Source organism: Schistocerca americana, chromosome X, assembly GCF_021461395.2.
Source record: "Schistocerca americana isolate TAMUIC-IGC-003095 chromosome X, iqSchAmer2.1, whole genome shotgun sequence".
Classification (NCBI taxonomy): Eukaryota; Metazoa; Arthropoda; class Insecta; order Orthoptera; family Acrididae; genus Schistocerca; species Schistocerca americana.
In genome coordinates, this window is record NC_060130.1 from 174206834 (window position 1) to 174232025 (window position 25192).

The 25192-nt window shown below is 41.2% G+C and overlaps 1 protein-coding gene across 6 annotated transcripts in view; it reads left to right on the top strand.

Moving 5' to 3' along the window:
* The window catches only part of LOC124555039 (ubiquitin carboxyl-terminal hydrolase 15-like), a 185935-nt gene that overhangs the window by 59699 nt on the left and 101044 nt on the right, over positions 1–25192 (top strand). For 5 of the 6 annotated variants that reach the window (XM_047128805.1, XM_047128806.1, XM_047128808.1 and 2 more), the window contains 2 exons: positions 5680–6072; positions 15811–15928. In XM_047128805.1, the coding sequence (XP_046984761.1) occupies positions 5680–6072; positions 15811–15928 (511 nt within the window). The remainder of the gene's footprint in view (positions 1–5679; positions 6073–15810; positions 15929–25192) is intronic. The other variant, XM_047128807.1, reaches the window with a different exon arrangement.

The window sequence follows — 25192 nt, forward strand, 5'->3', positions numbered from 1 at the left end:
AGCAGTGAGAACTCGGTGGTTCAGGATGCATTCAGATGTCCATAGCAGTGTAGGAAAATCCAAGTGGCGTGCGTATACAAGTCCACAACACCTAGGGAATGGTGTAGCATGACGTGTATACATGCCCACAGCAGCAGATGGGTTACGAATGAAGAAGAATTCATGAACATAAAAGTTAGAAACAGTGCAAATATAGAAACAGATCACTATTTAATCACAATAAAATGTCATTTTTTCCACAAGCAAGGCTACGAGACAAGAGCATAGGCTTCATAAAATTGATACTGAAACTCTGAAAGTTAAGAAACAAGAACAGCTAAATATCATCTCAGAAGTCTAGAAGGAGGTTAAAATAAAATTAGTCAAGCCCACTTTTGAAATAGCACCATTCAGAAAAGACAAAAAGCACAAATCATGGAATGAACAATGTCAAAAAAGTATTACTGCTTAGAAAAAAGGCCTGGCAGAAATGGTACCCCACCAAAGTAAGTGATGACTTTATCAACTTTAAAAACAAAGGTGTCGTACATCAAAAACCATAAGGGCAATCAAATGAAAGTTTTAAGGAGCCAGCCATCAGTAAATGAGGAAGACCTCCAAAAGAACAATACCAGGAACTTCATTAAAACTTTTAAGCAAAACCTCCAGACTTACCAGCCACTTAACATGTGCTTCAAAAATGAAGATGTAAAGTAAGTCATAAACAACCAAGAAAACTGTGATGTTAGAAAGCTATTTCAAGAAGTTGTTAAATTGTGGAGGATCAAGAGCAAAATTCGTAGAACAAAATCTGGGGTGCACTTACACAAACTTGGCCCCTTCAGCATGGCTGAAATCCAAAGCATCATTAAAGATCTGAAATGTGGATATTGCAGTTTCTGGAATAGTCAAGAAGCTAATGGAGCCTTCCAAAAAGTCTAGAAAACAGAAATTATACCAGAATATTGGAAAACAGCCTTAAATCACCCTTTCCACAAGAAAGGAGATAAAACTACTCAAACAACTTTAGAGGAATATCCCTCCTTTCAGTGACTTACAAAATTCTCTCGAAGGCATTACAAAACAGGCTGGAAAGTCAACTGGATTAGCAATTAGGAGAGTCCTGGAGGGGGGGTCAGAAAGGAATTATACTGTGTGCAACAAATTTTAAATCTGCGGAACAAACTTTATAATCAGGTATAGAAGAGTGCGAGCAAAAGCATTTGCATAACATTTGTAGACTTCACAAAAGCCAGGGAAACTTTATTTAGCACTTTAAAAAGAATTTGGAGTTGACAACAAATCAGTGGCAATCATAAAATAAACACTAACAAATACAAAATACAAAATTTATTTTTTAAGTGAAATCTCAGAAACTTTTGAGACCAAAACTGGTGTAAGACATGTATATATGGAATGTTCCCACTGCTGTTCAGTTGTATACTAGGAAAGGTAATCAGGGAATGGAAGAGGAGAACAGAACAAGAGACAGCTTTAAAAACAAGCCTGTGTATATCTGGTTTGGTGGATGGCGGGTGAGGTGTGGTGGGGATGACAGATGCGAATGAGGCACCAAAATATACGGAAGCTGATTATGGAATAATAAAAAAAGGCTGTAAAATTTAAATTTGTTGCCAAATAATACAACCAAATGCTTAGGAAAAGGAAGCTAACTTAGCAAGAGCAGGGAAAGTGGGAGTGGGTTTTCAGTTAACAAAAAACTTGTATAACAATAAAGCTATTTCCATAACTGCAAAACTCTGTAATTAGACCAGAATGTCTTTATGATCCAGAATGCCTTTTGTTAAATAGAGTTAAACAATGAGGTGAAATAGAAAAGAAGAAAAGCAAAATAATCGGGAAAGTTTTGGGACCAATATATGACAATGGGAAATGGAAATAAAAAAGTGCTAAAGAAGTTTATGAAAGAACAGAGCCAATATTAGACGCAGTGAGGAAGAGAAGAGTTGTATGCTATGGACACTTAAAAGGAAAATTCAGACCAAAAGTAAAAAGTTTGTAGGGCTTCCGGGAGAAAACAAAGAAAAAGACTGGTGCAGTACTGTCAGAAGAAAGAAGAGAGAAGCATAGGAAAAGAATGAAAAACAACTGGAAAGAAAGGAAGGAGAAGATAACATAAGTTATTACATGTGAGTGTCAGTGTGTCAAATCAATAACAAGAAAAGAAGACAGTGTACTTTGTTTTAAGTAAACTAAGCTACAGTAGTACATGGGGATGACTTTGTCATTGTTTATCATATATCAAGAGCTGTTCAGCAATAATTTGAAGTACTGATGTAACAACAACAATTATTATTATTATATTCACCCTATATATACAGCAGACTCTTGACTGTCTGGCCTAATGTGGCAGAAGGTCAAACCAGGTAACAAAAAATCTGGATAGTCTGGAGTTCTATAAATTCTCTCTTCCGACACCTAGTCGTACCATTCAAAACACCCTTTTTTTATATCATAACCCAATTTATTAAAATTTTCTGACTTCTTGCATAATACATGCTAGTTATAAGTGTTTGTTATATACATACTACACCCTTCAAAAATTATTCCTAGATACATAAAACAATCTGCTTTGTAAAGTATGAATGTAAGATTACACACTTGTGAAAAGCCAGGAGTAACAGCAGACATGAAACTTACAGGTTTGAAGTTTTTAAAAAAGTCTTTGGTAGATGACGGTTTCCCTCCTTTAGCCCTCTTTCATCCTGCAATATCCCTGTACTTACGCAAACAGATGATATCAGCTGGCATTGCTTCTTCCTCCTCACTTATGTACTGCAGCATAGCCTCAGTCACCTTGACCCCTTCCAAATGTGGGATGAGATTTCTTCTGTCATCTAAGTTTGCCTCTTCTTCCTGTGTTGCTTCCTCCTGCATTACCATTTCCACAATATCATTGTCAGTTAGTTCATCACCTTCATCATTTACCACCTGTTCTGTGACATCCTCTGTATCAATATTCACACAGCCTGGTATGTTTTTGAACAATGAAGCAATATCATCACTTCCATCTTTGACTTTGGTTTCACCCATGGACCTTTGTGGTCTAAAAGAATTCTCAAAGACCTTACAAGTGATATGTTCAGAATATCTTCCCCTGCTTTGGCCAACCACCTTATGACATTTAGCAAGTCTATCCTCTTCAGAATATTTACACGGTCTTCATTATTACCAATTGCTGATATCTATGAATTGAGAAGACAGTGGTGATACTTCTTGTTTAGCATTCCAAGGGTGGACTGGTCCACCGGCTGGCAAAGATCAGTCACATTTGGTGGTAAAAACACTGCTTTGATACCTCCATCCCTGAGTTTGTCACTGACAGAATATGAAGTTATGTTATCAAGAAGCAGCAGAACTTTCCTCAGTAAATTGTTGTTTTTCAAATAGTTCTCTACAGCTGGTGTGAATTTGTTTTGGAACCAGGTTAAAGATTTCTGAATTCATCCATGTTTGCTTTTGATGAGAGTAATTTAGGGGCAGTGATACCCAACTTTTTGAAAGGTCTAGGCTTCTGTGTTTTGCCTATTAACTTAAGCCTAAGCCTCAGTTGTAAGGTGTATTACTGCAAGCCAATATGGTAACTTATTCCTCACTGGTATTGTATCCAGGTGCCGCAACGTCCTTTTTTTTTTTTAAAAAAAAGCAAGCATTTTGGTTTGGGGCATCTTGTAATTTACACCACTATCATCACAATTGTACAGCTGTTCACCAGAAATTCCCTCCTTGTTAATTAACTTGGAGAGGTAGTATTTAAACAATGGCACAGTCACTTTGGGAGTGGATAAAGCCTGCCCACAAATGGTCTCTCTCTCTCTCTCTCTCTCTCTCTCTCTCTCTCTCTCTCTCTCTCTCTCTCTCTCTCTCTCCCCCACCTATCCAACTGTACCTCACTGGCAGTAAAGTGTGAATATTCCTATTTACTGCTGAAATTGCAGTGCTTTTTCCTGAAATATTGGAACAGTAATGGACAAACGATTTCCTATTAAATGTTCATGCCACAAAAATAAAGCTTCCTCAACTTTGTTTTGCTTACCTTTCAGCATTGTCTTCCATACTTTTGTTCTACTTCCAGTAATTGGGGTAGCATACCTCTTTTCAATTTCTGCTCAATTTTTCTTCCAGTCCTCATCAGTACTTTTCCCCACCCCTAATTCAAATGCAATAGTTTTGGCTGCTTACCCATAATTGAGTCACATTACAGCTTGTAGTTTCTGATCCATAGTTACTATAAATTTTTTTGTTTGTGACCCATTTCAGGTTATTTAATTAAAACACAAAGGACCACAAAAACAGTAATCAAACAGTGCACGCATTTCAGATGTCTGGTATGCAGCTGAAGAAACAAAGAACACAGAGTTGCCAACAGAGCTGCCCTCTATGTTTGTTCATTGTTGTCTGTTAGTGCTGAAAGAGGGTTTCTAAGTATCATTTGTTGAAGAATGGTTTTGCTAATTTATTCAATATAAACTATACAGTATGTAGCTTATAATTGTGACTCTTGATGTGCTAGAGGCACAACAGATACGTAAAACATTTTGAAAAGCTACACATCATTGCAGGTGGTGCCGTCTTGTTAAAGTGGTGGAAAAGTACAGTGCGTATAATAAATTAATCCTCATTTTATCCTGGAGAAGTATTATTGTGATATTAATTAAGTAGGCGGGAGAGTCATGAGCCAGATAGTTTGGTGTTGACGGTATTGTTCATGCTTGTAATCCTTCCCAGTCTGATCACTGAAAATTGTCAGCTGTTTATTGCCAACGCTCTGCAGTTTTTAATTTCTTACAAATGCATATATTTCTAGTGCATACTTGTTCCTTTATTGAAAATATTGAAAAAAAATTGGTCTGTACTACTATGTAATTACAGGCTTCTTACAGATTTTTTGAATTAAAATGAACAATCTGTATCCACTGCAACTGTTTGTTGCCCATTTTCACCTGGTTTTCACAACTTTGGAAATACCATTTTTGTCTATGTTATGATGATCTGAAAATGGGCCTTGACCCAAAACTAGTCGTGAAGTGAATAAAAAAAAATTTGCGACTTTGGACTTGTTTTTCATTGTACTAAGAGGAACAAGGTTTGGCTTATGTGTTGCCATACTGCTATAGACTTCTATGGTTCTCTTAATAACATCAGACCACTGCTTAGATGCTTTTTGAACAAGACAGAGTTTGATTCCAGCCTTTGACATTGATTGACATACTTGTAAAGGAGGGTGGAAGGGGGGGGGGGGGAGGCAGTAATGATGGGAAATCGATCACCACTATTGCAACTTTAATTTACATTTCTATTTTACATTTAGGAAGAAGGCTTGTAAGTAATTTTTGTTATCTTCCTGTTACTTACTCAAACAATTAATTGTTTGACATATTTATATTTCAATGTCGTCATTTTGTGAAGTGTAATCAAAAAATTTTGTAAGTTAGTATTTTGACTTTGTGCCATTACTTCAATTTAGACAATTTGAAAACATAGCGTGGTGACAAGACCTTGAAGGGATAGGCACAACTGTGATGATGCACGAAGCATGTGATTACATTTGTTGAATGAGAAGCCTTTCTATAATTCTGTGTATATTACTAAAGTCCCTACCCCTGCACTCCCCTGTAGATGAGCACTGCATAATAGGGGATACAAATATTTGACATGATACAGATATTGTTGTTGCAGCAGCCCACTGCCACCTTTTGCTGAAGCGTCGTGTGCTGAAGCTGAAAATCCAGTTTCCTCCAGTTCTTCATCAACATCACTGAATATTGGAGCAGAGGGAGACACACCTGCCTCATCTGGTTATTATGGCTCTGGAACTGTACAGTCATATACAAAAGTTTCTGAGTATGTGAGAACATTACCACAAAATTTATCACCGGCTTCATCATCTTCATCTTCGTCTAGTATATGTTTCCCTAATGCAACGTCAAGTCAGTCATCGATGTGGAGTATGATGGCAGAGCCGGGTACTTCTTCTGGCTATACTGCACGATCTAGGAGCAGCTCAACACTAACATCTGTCGGACCATTGTCACAAAGGTCACCGTCGTCAGCTCCGAGCACGAGTTCCATGTAAGTTGCTCAGTAATGAAACTGCTTATCAGTTGTTTAATTTTGATGATTTCTTATTATTGTCTGATGGTAAGCAACTACATATTGTTTGCAGTGATATAGGAGTTGTTATAGTAATACCCGTGGGATTTTGTATTGGAGGCATCAGAATGTGTCAAAATGGAAAGTGTCCACAGGATTTATACGAAGTTCTGGCAGTCAGAGGCCTTGAAAAGTTCTTAATTTTAGTCATTTGTTGTGTTACTTATAACTGGGAAAGAGACAATTTAATAATGAAAGAATTCCTCTTTTTTGAAGCAATATTACACACAAAGGCCAAAGTGAGGTTGCTGCCAGAAGCAAAATTTCTTTAACAAGACATCTCCTGACATTGAAAATTGAGATGAAATTAAGGAAGAAATTTCTGAAAGTAAAGTATTAAATGGTGAAGTATTTTGAAGGAATAGATGAGCAAAGATATCTGTGGCTAGCCCTTGCCAGCAAAAGACAGCTTAGGGAGGTATGTGCTAAGGCACCTTGAGTAGATAACTTTACACTGCAAGTTACAGTAAAAGAAAAAGTTGTGGGGACAGAAAAAGATTTAGAATTTGGAAAACAAATTATGATACGCATTGTGGTTCTATAGAGATGAAAGCATTCGTGCAGTATGTGAAGAGATAGGATTATACTTACCCATATTAATATCAGATGTTAATGGTGTTTAAAGAAAGATATAATAATACAGCTATCAGATTTTTCTGAAGTTATTCACAGCATCCCTTTAAGGCTGAAATTTGGATTGGAAATTTCATAAATAATCAGTTTTTGAAATACATTTATAGGTTGAATACTATTGTGCTTTGGTGACCTTGACTGTAGAAGGGATGGAAAACTGCTTTCTGAAGAACAAAAAATGCAACAGTAAGTTAAAAGAAGATGGAAGTTGTAAATAATATTCAGTATAGTGAAAGCCAGTTATCACCAAACAAAAAACATTAATACCTGCCAAATTAACTTCAAATCAATAAAATAGAACTGCATAACTGCCCAGACCTCCAGTATTTTCTTATTAGATGAAGCACTGGAATTTTAAAGTTTAAGGTAGTTCATCAAGAGCTTATTTCAAGTTCATATCTACTTGATTCAATTTCTACAAGCATGAATTGGTTGTGAGGAATTTTGATCCATCTTTTTGCCATTACCGAGGAGAATTTATACCAGTTCCTAGCAGCTGTGGAGAGTTCTGTATAAATTATATGAATTAAAAGCACAACATGGATTTCAGCTAGTCATGGCTGAGAATGTATTAATTGAATCTGTGGTTTGTGAGCTGGGGCTGGCCAATGACACCGGTCCTCGTGTTACGTACTGTGGTTTGCTTCAGTGACAATTGTTGGCCAAGGTAGTGTTTTGTGTGTGTGTGTGTGTGTGTGTGTGTGTGTGTGTGTGTGTGTCATGAAATGGGGATCTTGTCAAACTAAGTGGGTCACAAGGATGGTAAAAACCTCTATAAAACAATCAACTTCAAGGTCAGCTATGTGCTGTTGGATGGATGGCTGTTGTCTCAAAACATAAATTAGTGAACAACTCTTTGCCCACCTGTTGCACCCCTGTCTATTATATGTGCTGAGAATTGCAAGGTTCTACCTACTTCTTGTAGGAAAGAAATGGCACTTATCATATCCCATAAAAGCACTCGCTGTGGTTTGGGCCAGCCGGAGTGGCCGAGCGGTTCTAGGTGCTACAGTCTGGAACCGTGCTACCGCTATTGTCGCAGGTTCGAATCCTGCCTCAGGCATGGATGTGTGTGGTGTCCTTGGGTTAGTTAGGTTTAAGTAGTTCTAAGTTCTAGGGGACTGATGACCTCAGAAGTTAAGTCCCATAGTACTCAGAGCTGTGAGCTGTGGTTTGGGTGTGCTGCTGGGGAGTACAGATAGCCAACAAACACTCTGCAGTTCAATCTACTTCAAGATAAATATTAAAAAGTAGCAAAAATAATAGTGATAGAACACACATTGTTTGTCATAATGTGTATTTAATTGCAAAATGAGGAAGAGGTTCATTTGATATCAGTTTACACTTCAGAAAATGTTGTAAAACATTATTGGAATTCTTAAAATCACGAAAAGACTTCACAGAAATTGCTATATCCTGTTATGCCACTATGATTATGAATCATAAATAGTTTGGCAGTTCCAGCAGATAGAAGCATTTATGTTGGCATTAATCACAAGATTACCTCTGGGGTCATTACAGCAAGATTCCATCTTGGCCAGATTGCAGGTCAGATTGCAACACCAAGCAATCTGGCACAGTGGGTAAGGCATTGACCTTGTATTCAAGAGGAGTGGGTTCAAATCCCTCTGATAAATTCCCGCTTCGAGTGTAAGGTGACTCCTTTACTGCAGAAGAAGATTAAAATGTGCTGGACACATGTTGAGGAACTGGGAAGTCATGGAACATGGGAGACACCATGTGTTTGTGTTTGCAGAAACTATATTTTACACTTATGATGCCTCAGTAATAAGTTTCTGTACACTCCAGAGCATGGATGACTTTATTGGTGACACGGCCATATTGTCCAGATGGTTACAGAAGTCCAAGCAGTTGCTGTTAAAATTCATGCAGCACAGTGGATAGCATTATGCTTCCAGTATTTACCATTACAAGAGGGATACACAGTGAGGCCCACTTCATAATACAACTCTTCTACCCATTTCTCCTACTTAGAGGCTTTAATGCACACAAGGGCTCCATCATCTACTTACAAAGTGATTATGAGGGTCACATATACATCAACGAAAAAATAAAATAAAATCCCTACACCAAGGAGAGTAGTTACGCAAGATAAACAAAAGTTGGTCAGTGTGTTTCCACATCTGAAAGATGATGTCTGTTCACATTTTGCGCCAGTGCCATAAGAGTGGCACTAGTAACACCACTATGAGAATGCAAATCAGGTTTGCTTTAAATACCTTCTGTAAAGGTCATGAGATTTAGTTACCTTTCAGATTGGATGTAGTGAGTTGTTGATAGTCACGAATGCCTTTAAGGTGACAAAGACGCCACTATCAACAGCTTGCCGAGTTTGGACAAGGTCATGTAATAGGGCTACAAGAAGTTGGATGTTCCTTCTGTGATATTGCTGAAAGACTTAGTAGCAAAGTAAGCACTGTACATGGTTGCTGGCAGCAGTGTTCAATGGAAGATAGTGTCACAAGAAGTCTAGGCTCTGGACGGGCATGTGGCACTACAGAGTGGGAAGATGATCATGTTCAGTGTATGGCTGTGGCACGTTGTACTGTGTCTGAAGCAACAATTTGAGCAGCAGTAGGCACCACACTGTTAAAAAAAAGAACTGTTACAAATATGCCCTGTAGCTTGCATTCCATTGATTCCAAATTACTGTCATTTGCGACTTCAGTGGTTTTGAGCAGTAGTTCATTGTAGGGTCGAGTGTAGGTCCATAATTTATTCACAGAAACACTAAGGGTGCATTTATGCTGCCCCCTCTCTGCTTGCTGGCATGGCATGGTGATGGAGGATCAAGCCCACTGAGTCTTGCTGGTCCATTTAACCTTCACTGTTGCTGCTCACTACAATCCTCACCAGGCAAGCTGGTTTGTGTTTTGCGCTGCAGCCAGTGCTATATGTCCTGAAACTTGAGTCGTGAGTAGCTGCTTCACAGTCACTCCAGGAGCATAATTTTTTAATCTGTTGGGATTCTGATAGCTATGTGAACAGCTGCACGGAAATTATTCTGGATAAGCAGCGAGGCTGCAGCGTAACTGTTAAAAGACACTTCGCAGGCAGTCTTGTGTAATGTACTACACCCCCCCCCCCCATCTCTCTCTCTCTCTCTCTCTCTCTCTCTCTCTCTGTGTGTGTGTCATTCACCAACAATGGTGACTGTGGGTAGTGCAGAACTGCACTTCATCGCCGAGCACAATGAACACCATTCACCAGCCATCCTTGCTTCTCAATCATGGCACCATTCCAAGTGCAACCATTTGTTGTGGTGTTAATGGCAGCCTCCTCACTGGACAGAAATTCCTTAGACCAGCTGCTGCTAGTCTCTGACCAGTGGTGCTGGATTAAATGGGGTATTGCGGTGGGTCCGTTAGTTATTCTTGGCTGCCAGGTACAGATGTGCCCTCGCCTTCCCATGCAGTCCAACATTGGGCCAGTGTCACATTGGAATACCTAACAAATCTGGATATTGTACAATTTGATCAACCAGAGAGAGACCTACAGTGAGATCACTTTCAAACTTTGTTAGGTGCTGATCATGCTGTGTGAGATGAGGATGCAGCATCTCCATGTCCTTCACTTTGATCTCTCAATATGTGACAGCGTTCGTGGTCTTTGTATATCCTACCTAAATGCGAACACCACTAATGCATTTAGATGGCTGTTCTACCTGTCACAGAGGACTGCAACTCTAATCATTAACATTTCCACAGAGAACTGCAACTGTAATCATTAACATTTCCACTGATTTGTGTGTGTGTGTGTGTGTGTGTGTGTGTGAGAGAGAGAGAGAGAGAGAGAGAGAGAGAGAGAGAGAGAGAGACAGCAAAATTTCATTGGCTTCTAGGTGCTTCAATTTGATAACAGCTTGTTTTTCAAAGTCTTTGACTATAGTGTGTGTACTTGAACAAAGAGCATTTCTGTGAGCAGAGGATGGACCAGAAAAGGATGTACATGTGATAAAAGGGACTAGCAGAACCAAAATATTTACTAATGGATTAGAGGTAAGTTACTGTGTGACAGTGCATATTCCTTTCAGAAGTTGAAAGCCACTTCTGAAGTTTATATATCTGTGATTACTTTTATATGTAGTTTGGAATAAATTGGCTTTCTCTGTTTTGTCTCATATAAAGGGACAACAGACATTTTAGGAGTGTGTATTAAACATCTCAAATAAAAGAACTGTATGGAACAATCATTGATTTGGAAACCAACCTTCAGTTCGTACTCTTTTTAGGTATAGTATGCAAAGTTTGAAGTATGAGGGGGAGGGACTTACCAAAAAACATAGGAAAATCATGCTCGTATTTATGGCAACCATGTGCACATGGTGGTATTGGAGAATAAAGACCATAAGTTTCAGATGACTTTGCTGGTTATTAAAAAAATTAACAGTTGACTGGACAACACCATAATGTTATCACAAATTTTGTACAAAATAATGACAGTTTAATGGTAGTGCAACGAGTATTCAATCTCCGCTCCCTCCCTCCTCCCTACCAAGTGAAAGAGAATCATACAGTAAAGTTTCGGATAACAACCTTTGAAAAAATTGGATTAGCTCAAAAAAAAAAAAAAAAAGAAATGGGCAGGCAGCTAAGAAATGAATGTGCTGCACAGAATATTGAGACTTTCTATGACTATGTGATTAAACAAAACTGTTATTAGTGGGCATACAGCAAGTCTAATGCACTTCATGGATACCTGTTACACAGTTGCTATGTAGTAGTGTGATGTGCAATTTTGTCATTTGGGGACATAATCCCTTGTCACAAATGAACAACAGATCACAAAGACTGTCATTACATGTTGGTGTGTCAAAATGTTCCAGTATTTTGTTGCATGTACACATCACAGTTTTCCCCAGCTACACAATCACTGTCTTCAATGAGATAGTAGTGCAGCTTCACACACTGTAAGGCAGTGACACATGCAAGAATTGTTCAGTAACTGTAGCATCTCAAGATTGTTGATCTTCTGTGGCTGCAGATATCACCAGATTTTTCCAGTCAGGTTATTTTTTGTTGGCTAGCTTGAGAGTCTCAGCCTAGGGTACCAGATTAATTAAAATAAATAAAGGAGTTGTCAATCTGAAGGTTGGTTTGAACACTGCAGTGTTTTAACTAGCTGTGGACCTGTTGGCTTCCTTGGACCTTCACACTGACTTATTCAGTCATTTATAGGAGGACCTGCAGTTTAACGAGGACTTCAAAAGCACAGTGCAACTATAAATTTTTCACATACACTTATAATTGCCAGGGGTTTCGAACCAATGAGTGATGGGAAAAAATCATAGTACCCTCTGGAGATGGACAACCCTGAACCATTAGGTTGTTACTGGACACTAGCCAATTGAGCTGCCAAGCCACAAGATGAATTAAAATGTATTTGAAACAAATTTGCTGGTATTTCAGTTTCGGTGTTACACAGTCATAGGGAACCTCAGTGACAGCTTTGATGAAAGTGATGTATGACTCCTTCCATAAAACATAATGTCCAAACTATGATGATTTCATTTACAATCCTTAAATGGGAAATAGCAATGGTTTCATTTCTGCCAGTATAATGTTTGTGCCACATCTCTTTTGCTTTCAGTGCTTCAGAGTTTTTATATTTCAGTGATTCAGTTTTTTGTATCAGTCTTTATCTACATTTTGGTTTATTTGATGCTGCCATTAGTACCACAGGATTATGAGGTCTATTTGAAAAGTGAGGGCTGTTTGCTAGTATTTAAATGTTCACAGCCTGGAGAAAAAGTTGCACAGATGCAGTGTAAAGTATTGATTAAGAAGCCGCAAAAGTCATTGTTTTGATTCAATAGTTATATGACTGTGGGTGAAAGCAAACAGCAGTAGTCTGGAAATCATTGCTCCTATCGGGTTGTGAAGCTCATGTTGTAATTTTATTTTTGAATGCAAAAGAAACTACAGCTGCTAAAGTTCATCAAGAGTTGTACCTAGTTTGTAGGTCTTGTGTATTGAGTTAAGGAAAGATGGGACAATAATTCGGAGTCTACAAAAATAGGTGTACTAATGTGCACAATGTAGGGCACCCAGACAGTTGAAACAGTGCAAGAAGTGGATCAAAACTGCAATCTGTTTGACAATTGATGTTCAACACTCAAGCTGAGGCCTGTTCACCGATCTGCTTGTGCGAGCTGGCTTGTGCTCATGCCTCAGCAGTGAGCAGCCAACCTACTCATGGTGAGTATAAGCAGGGGAAGAGGAATCTGGACAAGGCAGTTCAGCTCAAGAAACTGGTCAACGAGTCTATTCTGTGGCTGCTAATGGTTCTACAGAGATGTATCACTTCACAGTGGCTGTTTAAAACCTTTTGTGGAAAATTTATTTCCTAGAAGTATTGCAGTGATGAGAAATGACAACAAAACAAAAAACTAAATTTATTTTAATTAATGAGGCAGAGAATATCAGAAAGATAAGTACGAAATGTGATACACTCCTGGAAATTGAAATAAGAACACCGTGAATTCATTGTCCCAGGAAGGGGAGACTTTATTGACACATTCCTGGGGTCACATACATCACATGATCACACTTACAGAACCACAGGCACATACACACAGGCAACAGAGCATGCACAATGTCGGCACTAGTACAGTGTATATCCACCTTTCGCAGCAATGCAGGCTGCTATTCTCCCATGGAGACGATCGTAGAGATGCTGGATGTAGTCCTGTGGAACGGCTTGCCATGCCATTTCCACCTGGCACCTCAGTTGGACCAGCGTTAGTGCTGGACGTGCAGACCGCGTGAGACGACGCTTCATCCAGTCCCAAACATGCTCAATGGGGGACAGATCCGGAGATCTTGCTGGCCAGGGTAGTTGACTTACACCTTCTAGAGCACGTTGGGTGGCACGGGATACATGCGGACGTGCATTGTCCTGTTGGAACAGCAAGTTCCCTTGCTGGTCTAGGAATGGTAGAACGATGGGTTCGATGACGGTTTGGATGTACCGTGCACTATTCAGTGTCCCCTCGACGATCACCAGTGGTGTACGGCCAGTGTAGGAGATCGCTCCCCACACCATGATGCCGGGTGTTGGCCCTGTGTGCCTCGGTCGTATGCAGTCCTGATTATGGCGCTCACCTGCACGGCGCCAAACACGCATACGACCATCATTGGCACCAAGGCAGAAGCGACTCTCATCGCTGAAGACGACACGTCTCCATTCGTCCCTCCATTCACGCCTGTCGCGACACCACTGGAGGCGGGCTGCACGATGTTGGGGCGTGAGCGGAAGACGGCCTAACGGTGTGCGGGACCGTAGCCCAGCTTCATGGAGACGGTTGCGAATGGTCCTCGCCGATACCCCAGGAGCAACAGTGTCCCTAATTTGCTGGGAAGTGGCGGTGCGGTCCCCTACGGCACTGCGTAGGATCCTACGGTCTTGGCGTGCATCCGTGCGTCGCTGCGGTCCGGTCCCAGGTCGACGGGCACGTGCACCTTCCGCCGACCACTGGCGACAACATCGATGTACTGTGGAGACCTCACGCCCCACGTGTTGAGCAATTCGGCGGTACGTCCACCCGGCCTCCCGCATGCCCACTATACGCCCTCGTTCAAAGTCCGTCAACTGCACATACGGTTCACGTCCACGCTGTCGCGGCATGCTACCAGTGTTAAAGACTGCGATGGAGCTCCGTATGCCACGGCAAACTGGCTGACACTGACGGCGGCGGTGCACAAATGCTGCGCAGCTAGCGCCATTCGACGGCCAACACCGCGGTTCCTGGTGTGTCCGCTGTGCCGTGCGTGTGATCATTGCTTGTACAGCCCTCTCGCAGTGTCCGGAGCAAGTATGGTGAGTCTGACACACCGGTGTCAATGTGTTCTTTTTTCCATTTCCAGGAGTGTATTTGTTATGGTTGATGTAGGAAGTTTAAGTTGACATGAACATGTATTTTGTGACTATTTTATGCACATGTTAAATGTAGAGACACTGTATGTCATCGAATTCTACATTTAAGTTGCTTTTTGCTAAAGTGTCAGTATCTTGTACCACTTTCTGAGCATGGCTAATTAGAAGCTAAGCTTTTAAACTGAAGTCTCTCACTGAGCGTCTGTGGGTAGATTTCATTCTCTTCATTGCGGAAAAAAGTTGCTCACATAAAAGTCCAAACATCAACATAATTGGAGCTTCAAACTTGTGAAGTTGTGGAAATATTTGTCGAAGAAAACTTTTATATGAAGTTACAAGATTTATTTTATTATGAAACTACAGGTCTGTAAGTTCTGACTGTACCTATGCATTCTGCACTGACATGTTGTAAATTCATACTGACATAGCTGATCATCGCTTTGAAGTTTGTAACCCCGCCTAAATGCTGCTTTTTATGGATTTTATAAGAGCTGTTCTCCACTTTCAGCACTAGACCATTAGGTATACGTGCTTGCATTTAAAACTACAGCAGACTTCGCGTATTATCAATCCTCTGAAGACAGAGCACAGTTTACACTTTCCCTGTGCTACATGATGACATCTCACAGCCCCATTTTACTGTGAGCGCTCACTACTCAGGTGGGGAGTGTGTGTCAGGGCTTGTGCTCACCTAGCTGCTTGCTCTAGCTGAGGAATTTTCTCATGTTGGATGCATCATTATTATGACTTCGTGGAAATGTGAAGTTGATTTGTAGGAAACTGAAACTGCCAATAAAAGCTTTTTTAATGGGTATTTTTTGTGGATGAATGACTCTTACTTTTTGAATATGTGTTGTACATTTTGTGCTTTTCTGACAGAGCTTACCTAAATGAGATCCTGATTCAGCATATCTGAAGATTACCATAAATAGATTCTGTATTCCTTAGGAATGCAACAATAAATTTTCAGCATTGCCACATTGGGCTCCACATGCTCTAATTCTGTCTTGAAGCTTGTGCACTATTTTCTTTTGTTTATGTTTTTCTTCTCTCTGGGACTCATAGTGTTTGTTACAATTAGTTAAGGAGGTTTTGCATTACATATGTTCCATTATTTATTTTCTATAGGACCACCAGGTACAGTGCGAGTGGTTCTGGCTATAGTCGAATGATTCATCCATCGCAGCCTGGGATCTGTGGACTGTCAAATCTTGGAAATACATGTTTCATGAACTCTGTCATTCAGGTATGTATTAACCACTATTTAGGTATAGCTAAAAATAATAGCCCCAGAGTTGATTTAATCCATCCACAGAAACCACTGTTGTTAAGTTTACTAAAATAACTAAAAAGCAAGAGTTGAAAATTTGTGCCAGACCGGGACTCGAACCCTGATGCTCCGCTTCTCTAGAATGGTTGCTTTGACTGCCTCTGCCATCCAGACTCTTTTTCAGAATTCTTTTACAGAACGTGCAGTCTGTCCTGGGAAGGTTATAAGGTTATCCAATGCCCAGCATGGTAGCAAGTCCTTTATTTTTTTTTTTTTTGGGGGGGGGGGGGGGTCATCAGGTAGCCATACGGTGGTAGCCCCTTCTGATGCACAGATGACACTATTGATACCAGAGCTGTCACCTGCCAATACATGCTGAGGAGTTGGTGCCTGTCTGTTGGGGGATTCTGGACATTGGCCATCTCACCAGGTTGCCTTGGTTCTGGTTGAGTGATGCCTGTGGGGAGGCATCTGCAACTTGTGATCTCACAGTCGCGTTCTTGCTTCCCGAGCACGGGGTCCTGGGTTCGATTCCTGGCGGAGTCAAGGATTTTCACCTGCCTCGAGATGACTGGGTGTTTGGATTTTCCTCATCATTTCATCATCATTCATGAAAGTGGCGAGATGGGACTGAGCAAAGGTTGGGAATTGGTATGGGCACTGATAACCGCGCAGTTGAAAACCCCACAAATCAATCATCACCACCACTATCACCTGTGGGGAGGGCCCTTGTTCAGAGTAGGCAGTATCATAGCAATTATTTGGCATCATGAAATGATCAAAGTTATCAGCCAGTGGCCATGAGCCTCTGGCTGTTCCTTCAGAAAGACCACAGTTCCGTGCAGCTCGTTATGATCCTAAGAATTTGTATTGCTTGGCCATGCCGTGGGAGGAAAACAAATCAAAGTGATTTGCAGACACTTTGCTCAGTTACGTGTTTGTACCTCTCTCTCCACTGAGACAAAGCTCTTTGTGGATAGTATTGAACATGTATTTGAGGAAATTATAAAGATGTGCCATCGTAATTAAGCCACCAAATCGTACCCAGGCCCGGGCTTTACTATCTTGTGAACAGCTTGGTGATGTACCTTTCACTATAACGCCCCATAACAATCTAAAGTTGGTACAGGGTTAATTTTTCACTGAGACCTAATGCTGCAGATGGAGGAAGAATTACGCAAACACTTGGCGAGGTGAAGGATCCATGTCATTTGTCACTGATACAGGCACAGCCGTCCTTGCTTCCAGAGAAGTTCAGAATCTTGGTCTACCACTCCAGTGTGCTACCACCTGTCTGTGGGAACAGCCACCATCCCCTAGCTCCAAAACATGCTATCTTAATCCAGGAATGCAAAACCCAGAAACTGAATGTCACAGATAGCCTTTCGTATTTTAAAGCATGGAAAAATATGATCATTTGTATCCAGTGTCAGTGACATGGATTACCTTTTGTCACTACTGTGGCCAAGTTGTCAACAGTATCTGGCAACCTCTGTGACAATCTGTCATGTCCTGAGTCTGGCAGTCACATAAATAAACTAGAGCATGGAGGTGATAGGCCCTCACATCTCATGGTTCTTGGAGCACAATCTTTGGGAACAACTCCCCTCACCCAGATGGAGAAGCAGTATCCCTCTCTGACATCTACCACTGACAGGACTCATTTCCTGGAACCCTCTCACTGGAAATCCACAGGTCAGCAGCCCAAAACCAAACAGTGGCTGAAGGAGCCACAGACTCCAGAATGAGATTTTCACTCTGCAGCGGAGTGTGCGCTGATATGAAAATTCCTGGCAGATTAAAACTGTGCGCCAGACAGAGACTCAAACTCAGGACCTTTGCCTTTCGTGGCCAAGTGTTCTAGCAACTGAGCTACCCAAGCACAATTCACGCCCTTCAGTTGGTAGAACACTTGCCCACGAAAGGCAAAGGTCCTGAGTTTGAGTCTCGGTTCGGCACACAGTTTTAACGAGCCACAGACTGCTTATCTTCTGTTCCTACAACCAAAGCAGATGATCCCTCACAAGATTCTCGACTGCCAAATGTTATGAAAGAGACAAAGAAGAAATCTTGGGAGAAACCTACTGCAGTGACCCTTGAGCCACCTGTGCAGTGATCCTGGAGGCACCAGATGCTCCATACCGTCGGACTCCAAACCAATGTTTATTGATGTTGTTCTATCCCCATTGGTGACAGTGATCGTGGGACATGATCTGTCCTTGTGGCCTTTAAGGGCACCTTCAATGTGATGATACAATAAAACTGTAATGGGTATGACTGTCACCCTTCTTGGTAGCCTGCTGACAATTGCAATCATGTTCTGCTAGAGCCTATCTTTTGTGTCGCCCAAACTGAACATAGAGCCCTGGCTCTGCTCTATGGATGCTAATAGGCCTTTCAGTATCCCCAATGTAGGTGTCACTACACTCTTACTGAATTACACAGACACCTGCAGTGTTGAGAGCTTTTACTGCATTCTTAGCACACCATACAAAATCTGGGATCTTGTGGACACTCCAGAAGACTGGTTTGATGCCTCCTCACTGAAGGAACTTGCCTACGAGATCATTAATACCCATGACATAAGATAAATGCACCACTGGAACTGTTCTTTTAGTTCATTTTCTGTATCTGGCTTGCTGCAGAACTTAGTAGCTTTCCTTCTTGTTTTGTTGTCATATCTTTTGGCTCTTTAAATTCTTGTTTGATATTGTTTTTATCACTGATATGGTGGGCTCAAGTGGTCAGCGTATGGTGTCTGGGACACTTCTGATATGGGTGATGATGATGATGATGATGATATTTGGCATGTTGGTACCAGTTAGTGTGCATAGTTTTCTGGTAGATCTTGTTAGCTTGGAATTGGTAGTTCTGTAGACCTTCACACCCAGGAATGGAATTGCACCATTACAGTCTGGTTGTAGAATGCACTGGATGTTCTTATGCATACTTATAATATGCTGATGGAACTTCCACAACTCTGCTTTTCGTGTGACCAAATGATGAATTTATCATCCATGTATCACAGCCAAGAGTGTGGTCAGAATTACACAGAGCTTAAAGCAGTTTACTCATGTGACTACATAAAGATGTCTCCATAGCATGAATGTTATGTCCATTTGGGGCAGCACAACAGATCAGCACTAGTGCAGTATCATTGCAGTTGTAGGCTGGGTATCAAGTTGTAATAAACATAAGTACTTGCAAGATGGCCATGGATATGCACACAAAAAGTAAGAGAGCCAATAAAAATCATGGAGCATCCTGATATCAACTGGGAAGACAGGTATAGGCCTCTGGTGTTCTGGCAGCCAGTAATCCTGGTACAAAGGGCCATGTACCTCTACATCAAAAGACTTACTCCACAAGCCACTGTACAGTGCATGGTGGAGGGTATAGTGTACCACTAATAGACCTTACCTTTCCTGTTCCACTCGCAAATAGAGTGAGGGAGCAATGACTGTATGTAAGCCATAGTACAAGCCCTAATTTCTCATCTTATCTTCATGGTCTATATGCAAAATGTACATTGGCAGCAGTAGAATCGACTGCAGTCTGCCTCAAATGCTAGGTCTCCAAATTTCCACAATAGTGCCTCGGGAAAAGATGATTGTCTTCCTTACTGGGGTTCCCATTTAAGTTCACAAAGCATCTACATGATACTTGCATACTGATTGAACCTCCCTATAACAAATGTAACAGCACACCTCTGAACTGCTTCAGTGTCTTCCTTTAATCTGACGTAGTGAGGGTCCCAATCACTCAGGCAGTACTCAGGAAAGGGTCACACTAGCGTTCTGTATGCAGTCTCCTTTATAGATGAGCTACACTTTCACAAAATTCTTTCAATAAAATGAAGTTGAGCATTCACTTTCCCAGTCACCAATGTGATGTGCTCATTCCATTTTATATCGCTTTGCAACAATATGCCTACGTATTTAATTGATATGACTGTGTCGAGTGACACACTACTGTTTCCATATTCAAATGTTAAAGGAGCGTTTTTCCTGCTCATTTTCATTAACTTACATTTTTCTACACTTAGAGGAAGCTCTCATTCATGAGACTAACTAGAAATTCTGTCTAAGTCTCCTAGTATCCTCCTATAATTTCTCAACGATGACAACTTCCTGTATACCACAGCATCATCACTATAAATTGCTGTTCACGCTGTCCATTAGAACATGCTGGGTTCTTTTACTTAAATTCATTGAGCCACACTCATATCCGGCATCCTAATCTCATGTCCAGATGCACAATTGCGGGGCAGCAGCTTTATCAGACACTGCCATTACAATCAAGCCCAAGTCCAAAGCTGGGTCACCAGTGAAGCTATTACACTTGTTACTGAAAGGATGTTTGGTACTGACATCAATGTGCAGCCAGAACAGAACTGACCTCCTGGACAGTGTGTGCAGGTATTTATAGAAACATCAAATATTTCAGAATATACAAACATTGCAAACGTAAAGTATCACAAAACCTTTCAGAAATTGTAAGTACTAAATAACAAACAACTGCTAATGGTTGGGTTTGAACTGGTGATCCACAACACACCACAGCTCTTGGCATTGCTCCATCTTTGTCCGCAGCTCGTGGTCGTGCGGTAGCATTCTCGCTTCCCACGCCCGGGTTCCCGGGTTCGATTCCCGGCGGGGTCAGGGATTTTCTCTGCCTCGTGATGACTGGGTGTTGTGTGCTGTCCTTAGGTTAGTTAGGTTTAAGTAGTTCTAAGTTCTAGGGGACTGATGACCATAGATGTTAAGTCCCATAGTGCTCAGAGCCATTTAAACCATTTTTTTTGCTCCATCTTCTGGAAAAAACAGCAACCTGCTGTTTCAGAAGTTCTCATTGAAGCTGACTACGTTGCCCTGGATCTAGAACTTGTCAGTAGTTCTCTGTATGGCAGCACTGGCAGATTCTCAGGTGCTGGTCATATTGTTATAGTCTCTTCACCATGGTGAGCGTTGAAGACAGCCCCTCCTATGGAAGTTTCATGATCATTCAATGAGTCTTCAGTTTCTTGGAATCTCCCATCAGTGATATGTGGCCCTGGATGGTAGTAGAGCTTTGTACGGAGGACACATGTGTCTCGGTGCTTTTGTCTTCCCGGTTAAGGGCCATAATCCTTGACTTCAGTGTGACGTCTGACAAGCGCCGAGGGAGACAGTGTTGACCAAAGTAGCACTTAAGTAACTTCTCTAATGGTCCCACTTTCCACACAAGCATAACAATCCATTCTGAGTCTCCTGTGCTGTATCACACTGGCTGTTACTTGACATTACAGTGCTCTTGGTCTTTCTCATGGACGTCCAGGATCCATATGTGAGCCAGCTGTGTTGCTCCTTCGGGCCTCGTAATGAGATGTTTCAAGTATTCATCCTGAGTATTGTCCTGTTTAAAAGTATCCATTGTCACTTCAACCTCACAGCTGTGGAGCAAAAAGAATGGTGTAAAGCTCGTAGTGTCTTCCTTTGCTGTTTCGTATGTGAATGTCACAATGGGCAGTGCTGTATCCCCATCTGTCTGTTCGACATCGATGTACATTGAGAGCACATCTGCCAGTGTCTTATTGAAGAGTTCTGGGAGGCCATTTGTCTATGGATGGTAGGCAGTTCTCATACTATGGGTGATGTAGCAGCATGAAATTGTCTCCGATTGTAATCTCTTCCGGAAAACTTTACGGCAGTCTGATATCATCACATGGGGTGCTCTATGCTTCAAAATGGCGGCTTCTACAAGGAACTGTGCAATTTATGGTGCTTCTACAGTCTGCACATCTTTGATGACAGAGTAGTGGGTGAGGTATTCAGTGCAGACTATTATCCATAAATTCTCATTTGTTCATTTGTTGACTTCAGGACCCCCCCCCCCCCCCCCAATCCGCCCAAGAGGTCAATTCCAGTCTGAAGGAATGGTTCTTCTACAGGTGGGATTGATACCACATGTCCCGGAGGTTATTGCTTCATTTACTTCTGTCATTACCATACCTTGGATTGGTAGAGGCCTGGCCAGTGATATCTGTATCTGATTCTGTCTACAGAGTTTTCACAAATACCAGGTGACCAGGTGTTGGAGCCTCATGGAAATATTTCAGGATAGCTGGCTGTAGATGAGGTGGATGACAAGCAACCATTTTTACCCCATTTGATCATGGCTCTTCTTACACAATACTCTGTTAATTAACTGGATTTATCTTTTGGTCTGTTCCTCACTCTTAAAGGCCTCTGTGGTTTTCAGCAGTACTGGATCTTCTCTCTCTGTTCAGCAACAGTGTCATTTAATGCAGCAATACTACTGAGATTTCATCCAGGGTGCAGTATTCTGCCAAAAGATTCCGTGAAAGGCAGTCAGTGTCCTTGTGTTTGCGTCTTCTTTTGTATTCCACTGTGATGACATATTCCTGAAGCCTCAGTGCCCATCAAACCAGTCAGCCCAACAGATCCATCAGTTTGGTCGCTTCACTTAGTTTTCCTGACGTAAGCAGATAGGCCAGTGGCTGGTACCTCTGTACAGCGATGGTACATATCTACAGCAATTTGGGCAGTGACCTTGCCCATGGTATGGCAATGGTCTTCATCTCACAGGTTGACTGTAATTGTCTGCAGCTGACTGGGATAGATAGAGCTGTCATAATGGTTGACATCTGGCAGTGTAGTAGGTATCGAAAACTCACATTCTTTCTTAGCAGTAACTTACGTGCCCTGGGTGTCCTCAGTGTGAATACACTGGTACTTTGTCCTCTGTCCTCCAAGTGTTACTTCTGCAGGGTGTAGGAGTTGGTTGTACCTCCTTTGGTCGGGTACTGGGTTGTTGTTTGATGGCTGCAGCATAAGGCTGAGTTGGCAGGATACATTCTTCCAGTTGTGTTCGGCTGCTGACAGCAGTTGGTGCTAAAGACTGATACATTTCTTCTTCGACATTCTCTATTACCTCCCAACACTAAGTTGACATTCATGGTTCCTACCTCATTTGTTCAGTTTGGATTCCGTAGAAATATTGGAAAACGTGAGGCAATACTGACCCTACAACTTATCTTAGAAGCTAGATTAAGGAAAGGCAAACCTACGTTTCTAGCATTTGTAGACTTAGAGAAAGCTTTTGACAATGTTGACTGGAATACTCTCTTTCAAATTCTGAAGGTGGCAGGGGTAAAATATAGGGAGCAAAAGGCTATTTCTAATTTGTATAGAAACCAAATGGCAGTTATAAGAGTTGAGGGGCATGAAAGGGAAGCAGTGGTTGGGAAGGGAGTGAGACAGGGTTGTAGCCTCTCCCCGATGTTATTCAATCTGTATAGTGAGCAAGCAGTGAAGGAAACAAAAGAAAAATTTGGAGTAGGTATTAAAATTCATGGAGAAGAAATAAAAACTTTGAGGTTTGCCGATGACATTGTAATTCTGTCAGAGACAGCAAAAGGCTTGGAAGAGCAGTTGAATGGAATGGATAGTGTCTTGAAAGGAGGATATAAGATGGACATCAACAAAAGCAAAACAAGAATAATGGAATGTAGTCGAATTAAGTTGGGTGATGCTGAGGGTATTAGACTAGGAAATGAGACACTTAAAGTAGTAAATGAGTTTTGCTATTTGGGGAGCAAAATAACTGATGATGGTCGAAGTAGAGAGGATATAAAATGTAGACTGGCAATGGGAAGGAAAGCGTTTCTGAAGAAGAGAAATTTGTTAACATCGAGTATAGATTTAAGCGTCAGGAAGTCGTTTCTGAAAGTATTTGTATGGAGTGTAGCCATGTATGGAAGTGAAACATGGACGATAAATAGTTTAGACAGGAAGAGAATAGAAGCTTTCGAAATGTGGTGCTACAGAAGAATGCTGAAGATAAGGTGGGTAGATCACGTAACTAATGAGGAGGTATTGAATAGGATGGGGGAGAAGAGAAGTTTGTGGCACAACTTGACTAGAAGAAGGGATCGGTTGGTAGGACATGTTTTGAGGCATCGAGGGATCACAAATTTACCATTGGAGGGCACCGTGGAGGGTAAAAATCGTAGAGGGAGACCAAGAGATGAATACAGTAAGCAGATTCAGAAGGATGTAGGTTGCAGTAGGTACTGGGAGATGAAGAAGCTTGCACAGGATAGAGTAGCATGGAGAGCTGCATCAAACCAGTCTCAGGACTTAAGACCACAACAACAACAACAACAACAACAACCACCTCGTTTGTAGCCGGTCTGACATTTTTGGCTGCCATATGGTGCTGTATCTCTTGGCATTTGAGACAGGTGAGCACATAGAGGTCTTGCACATCTGCCATGGGGAATACATTTTGCAGTTGGTCATACCTCTTCCATCTGACTCTTTACTGTTGCATTATATTCACTGGTACCATTTGATGAATTCCTCTGTCTTTGTGACTTCCTTTACTAGAAGAGCTTGGTACATGTCTTCTGCAGCTCCTTTCGTCATATGTGAGATTTTGTTAGGTTCATGATGTGGTATAGGGACAAAATATTTTATGTGTATGACTGTATCATTTCCTAATGAGGTTCAGCCATGTTCTTCGGTGTTTTTTGTGCTAAGTGGACTTGTTCCTGCTTGTTGCCAAAGATTCTCACCAGTTCAGCCTGGAACTTATCCAAGCTATGAGCTTCTCTTCACCTTTCTTAAACCGCTGCTGAACTGTACTATCCAATAAAAGGGCACATTTGCCAACCAAACACACGATGTCATTCCACCTGTTTTATTTGGTGACGTTCAAATCCTTTCAGCTATTTTTTCAGGTCCTGACCAGCATCTTTAGAAAACACTGATGGATGTCTGATGTGCAGCTGACTTACTGCTGGTTTGGAGCCAATCTATCTCCTGAATATACAGATCTGAGGAATGATGTACTACTTACATTGTGATTCCTGTCAGTGTAGGTGGCGGCTTTTGTTTCATAGTTGGAACCGTGGTGATGTAGATGTTTTTAAGTACCCCAGTGTCTCCACCAAATCATGTCACTTGTAAATCACTAGTCCAAATCCAAAGGCATGGACATCAATTAAGTGCAATGGTTATGACTGAAAGTACATTTATTACTCACTCTGTTGTACAACTGGAACAGAACTGACCTCCTGGACGGAGAGTCAAGCTACTTATACAAACATAGAATATTTCTGAATGCTGGTATTTATAAAAACATAAAATATTGCAGAATTTACAAAATATTTCAAGAACATTCTGGAAATTATAAATACTGAATAATAAATAATTGCTAGTGGTCAGGCTTGAACTG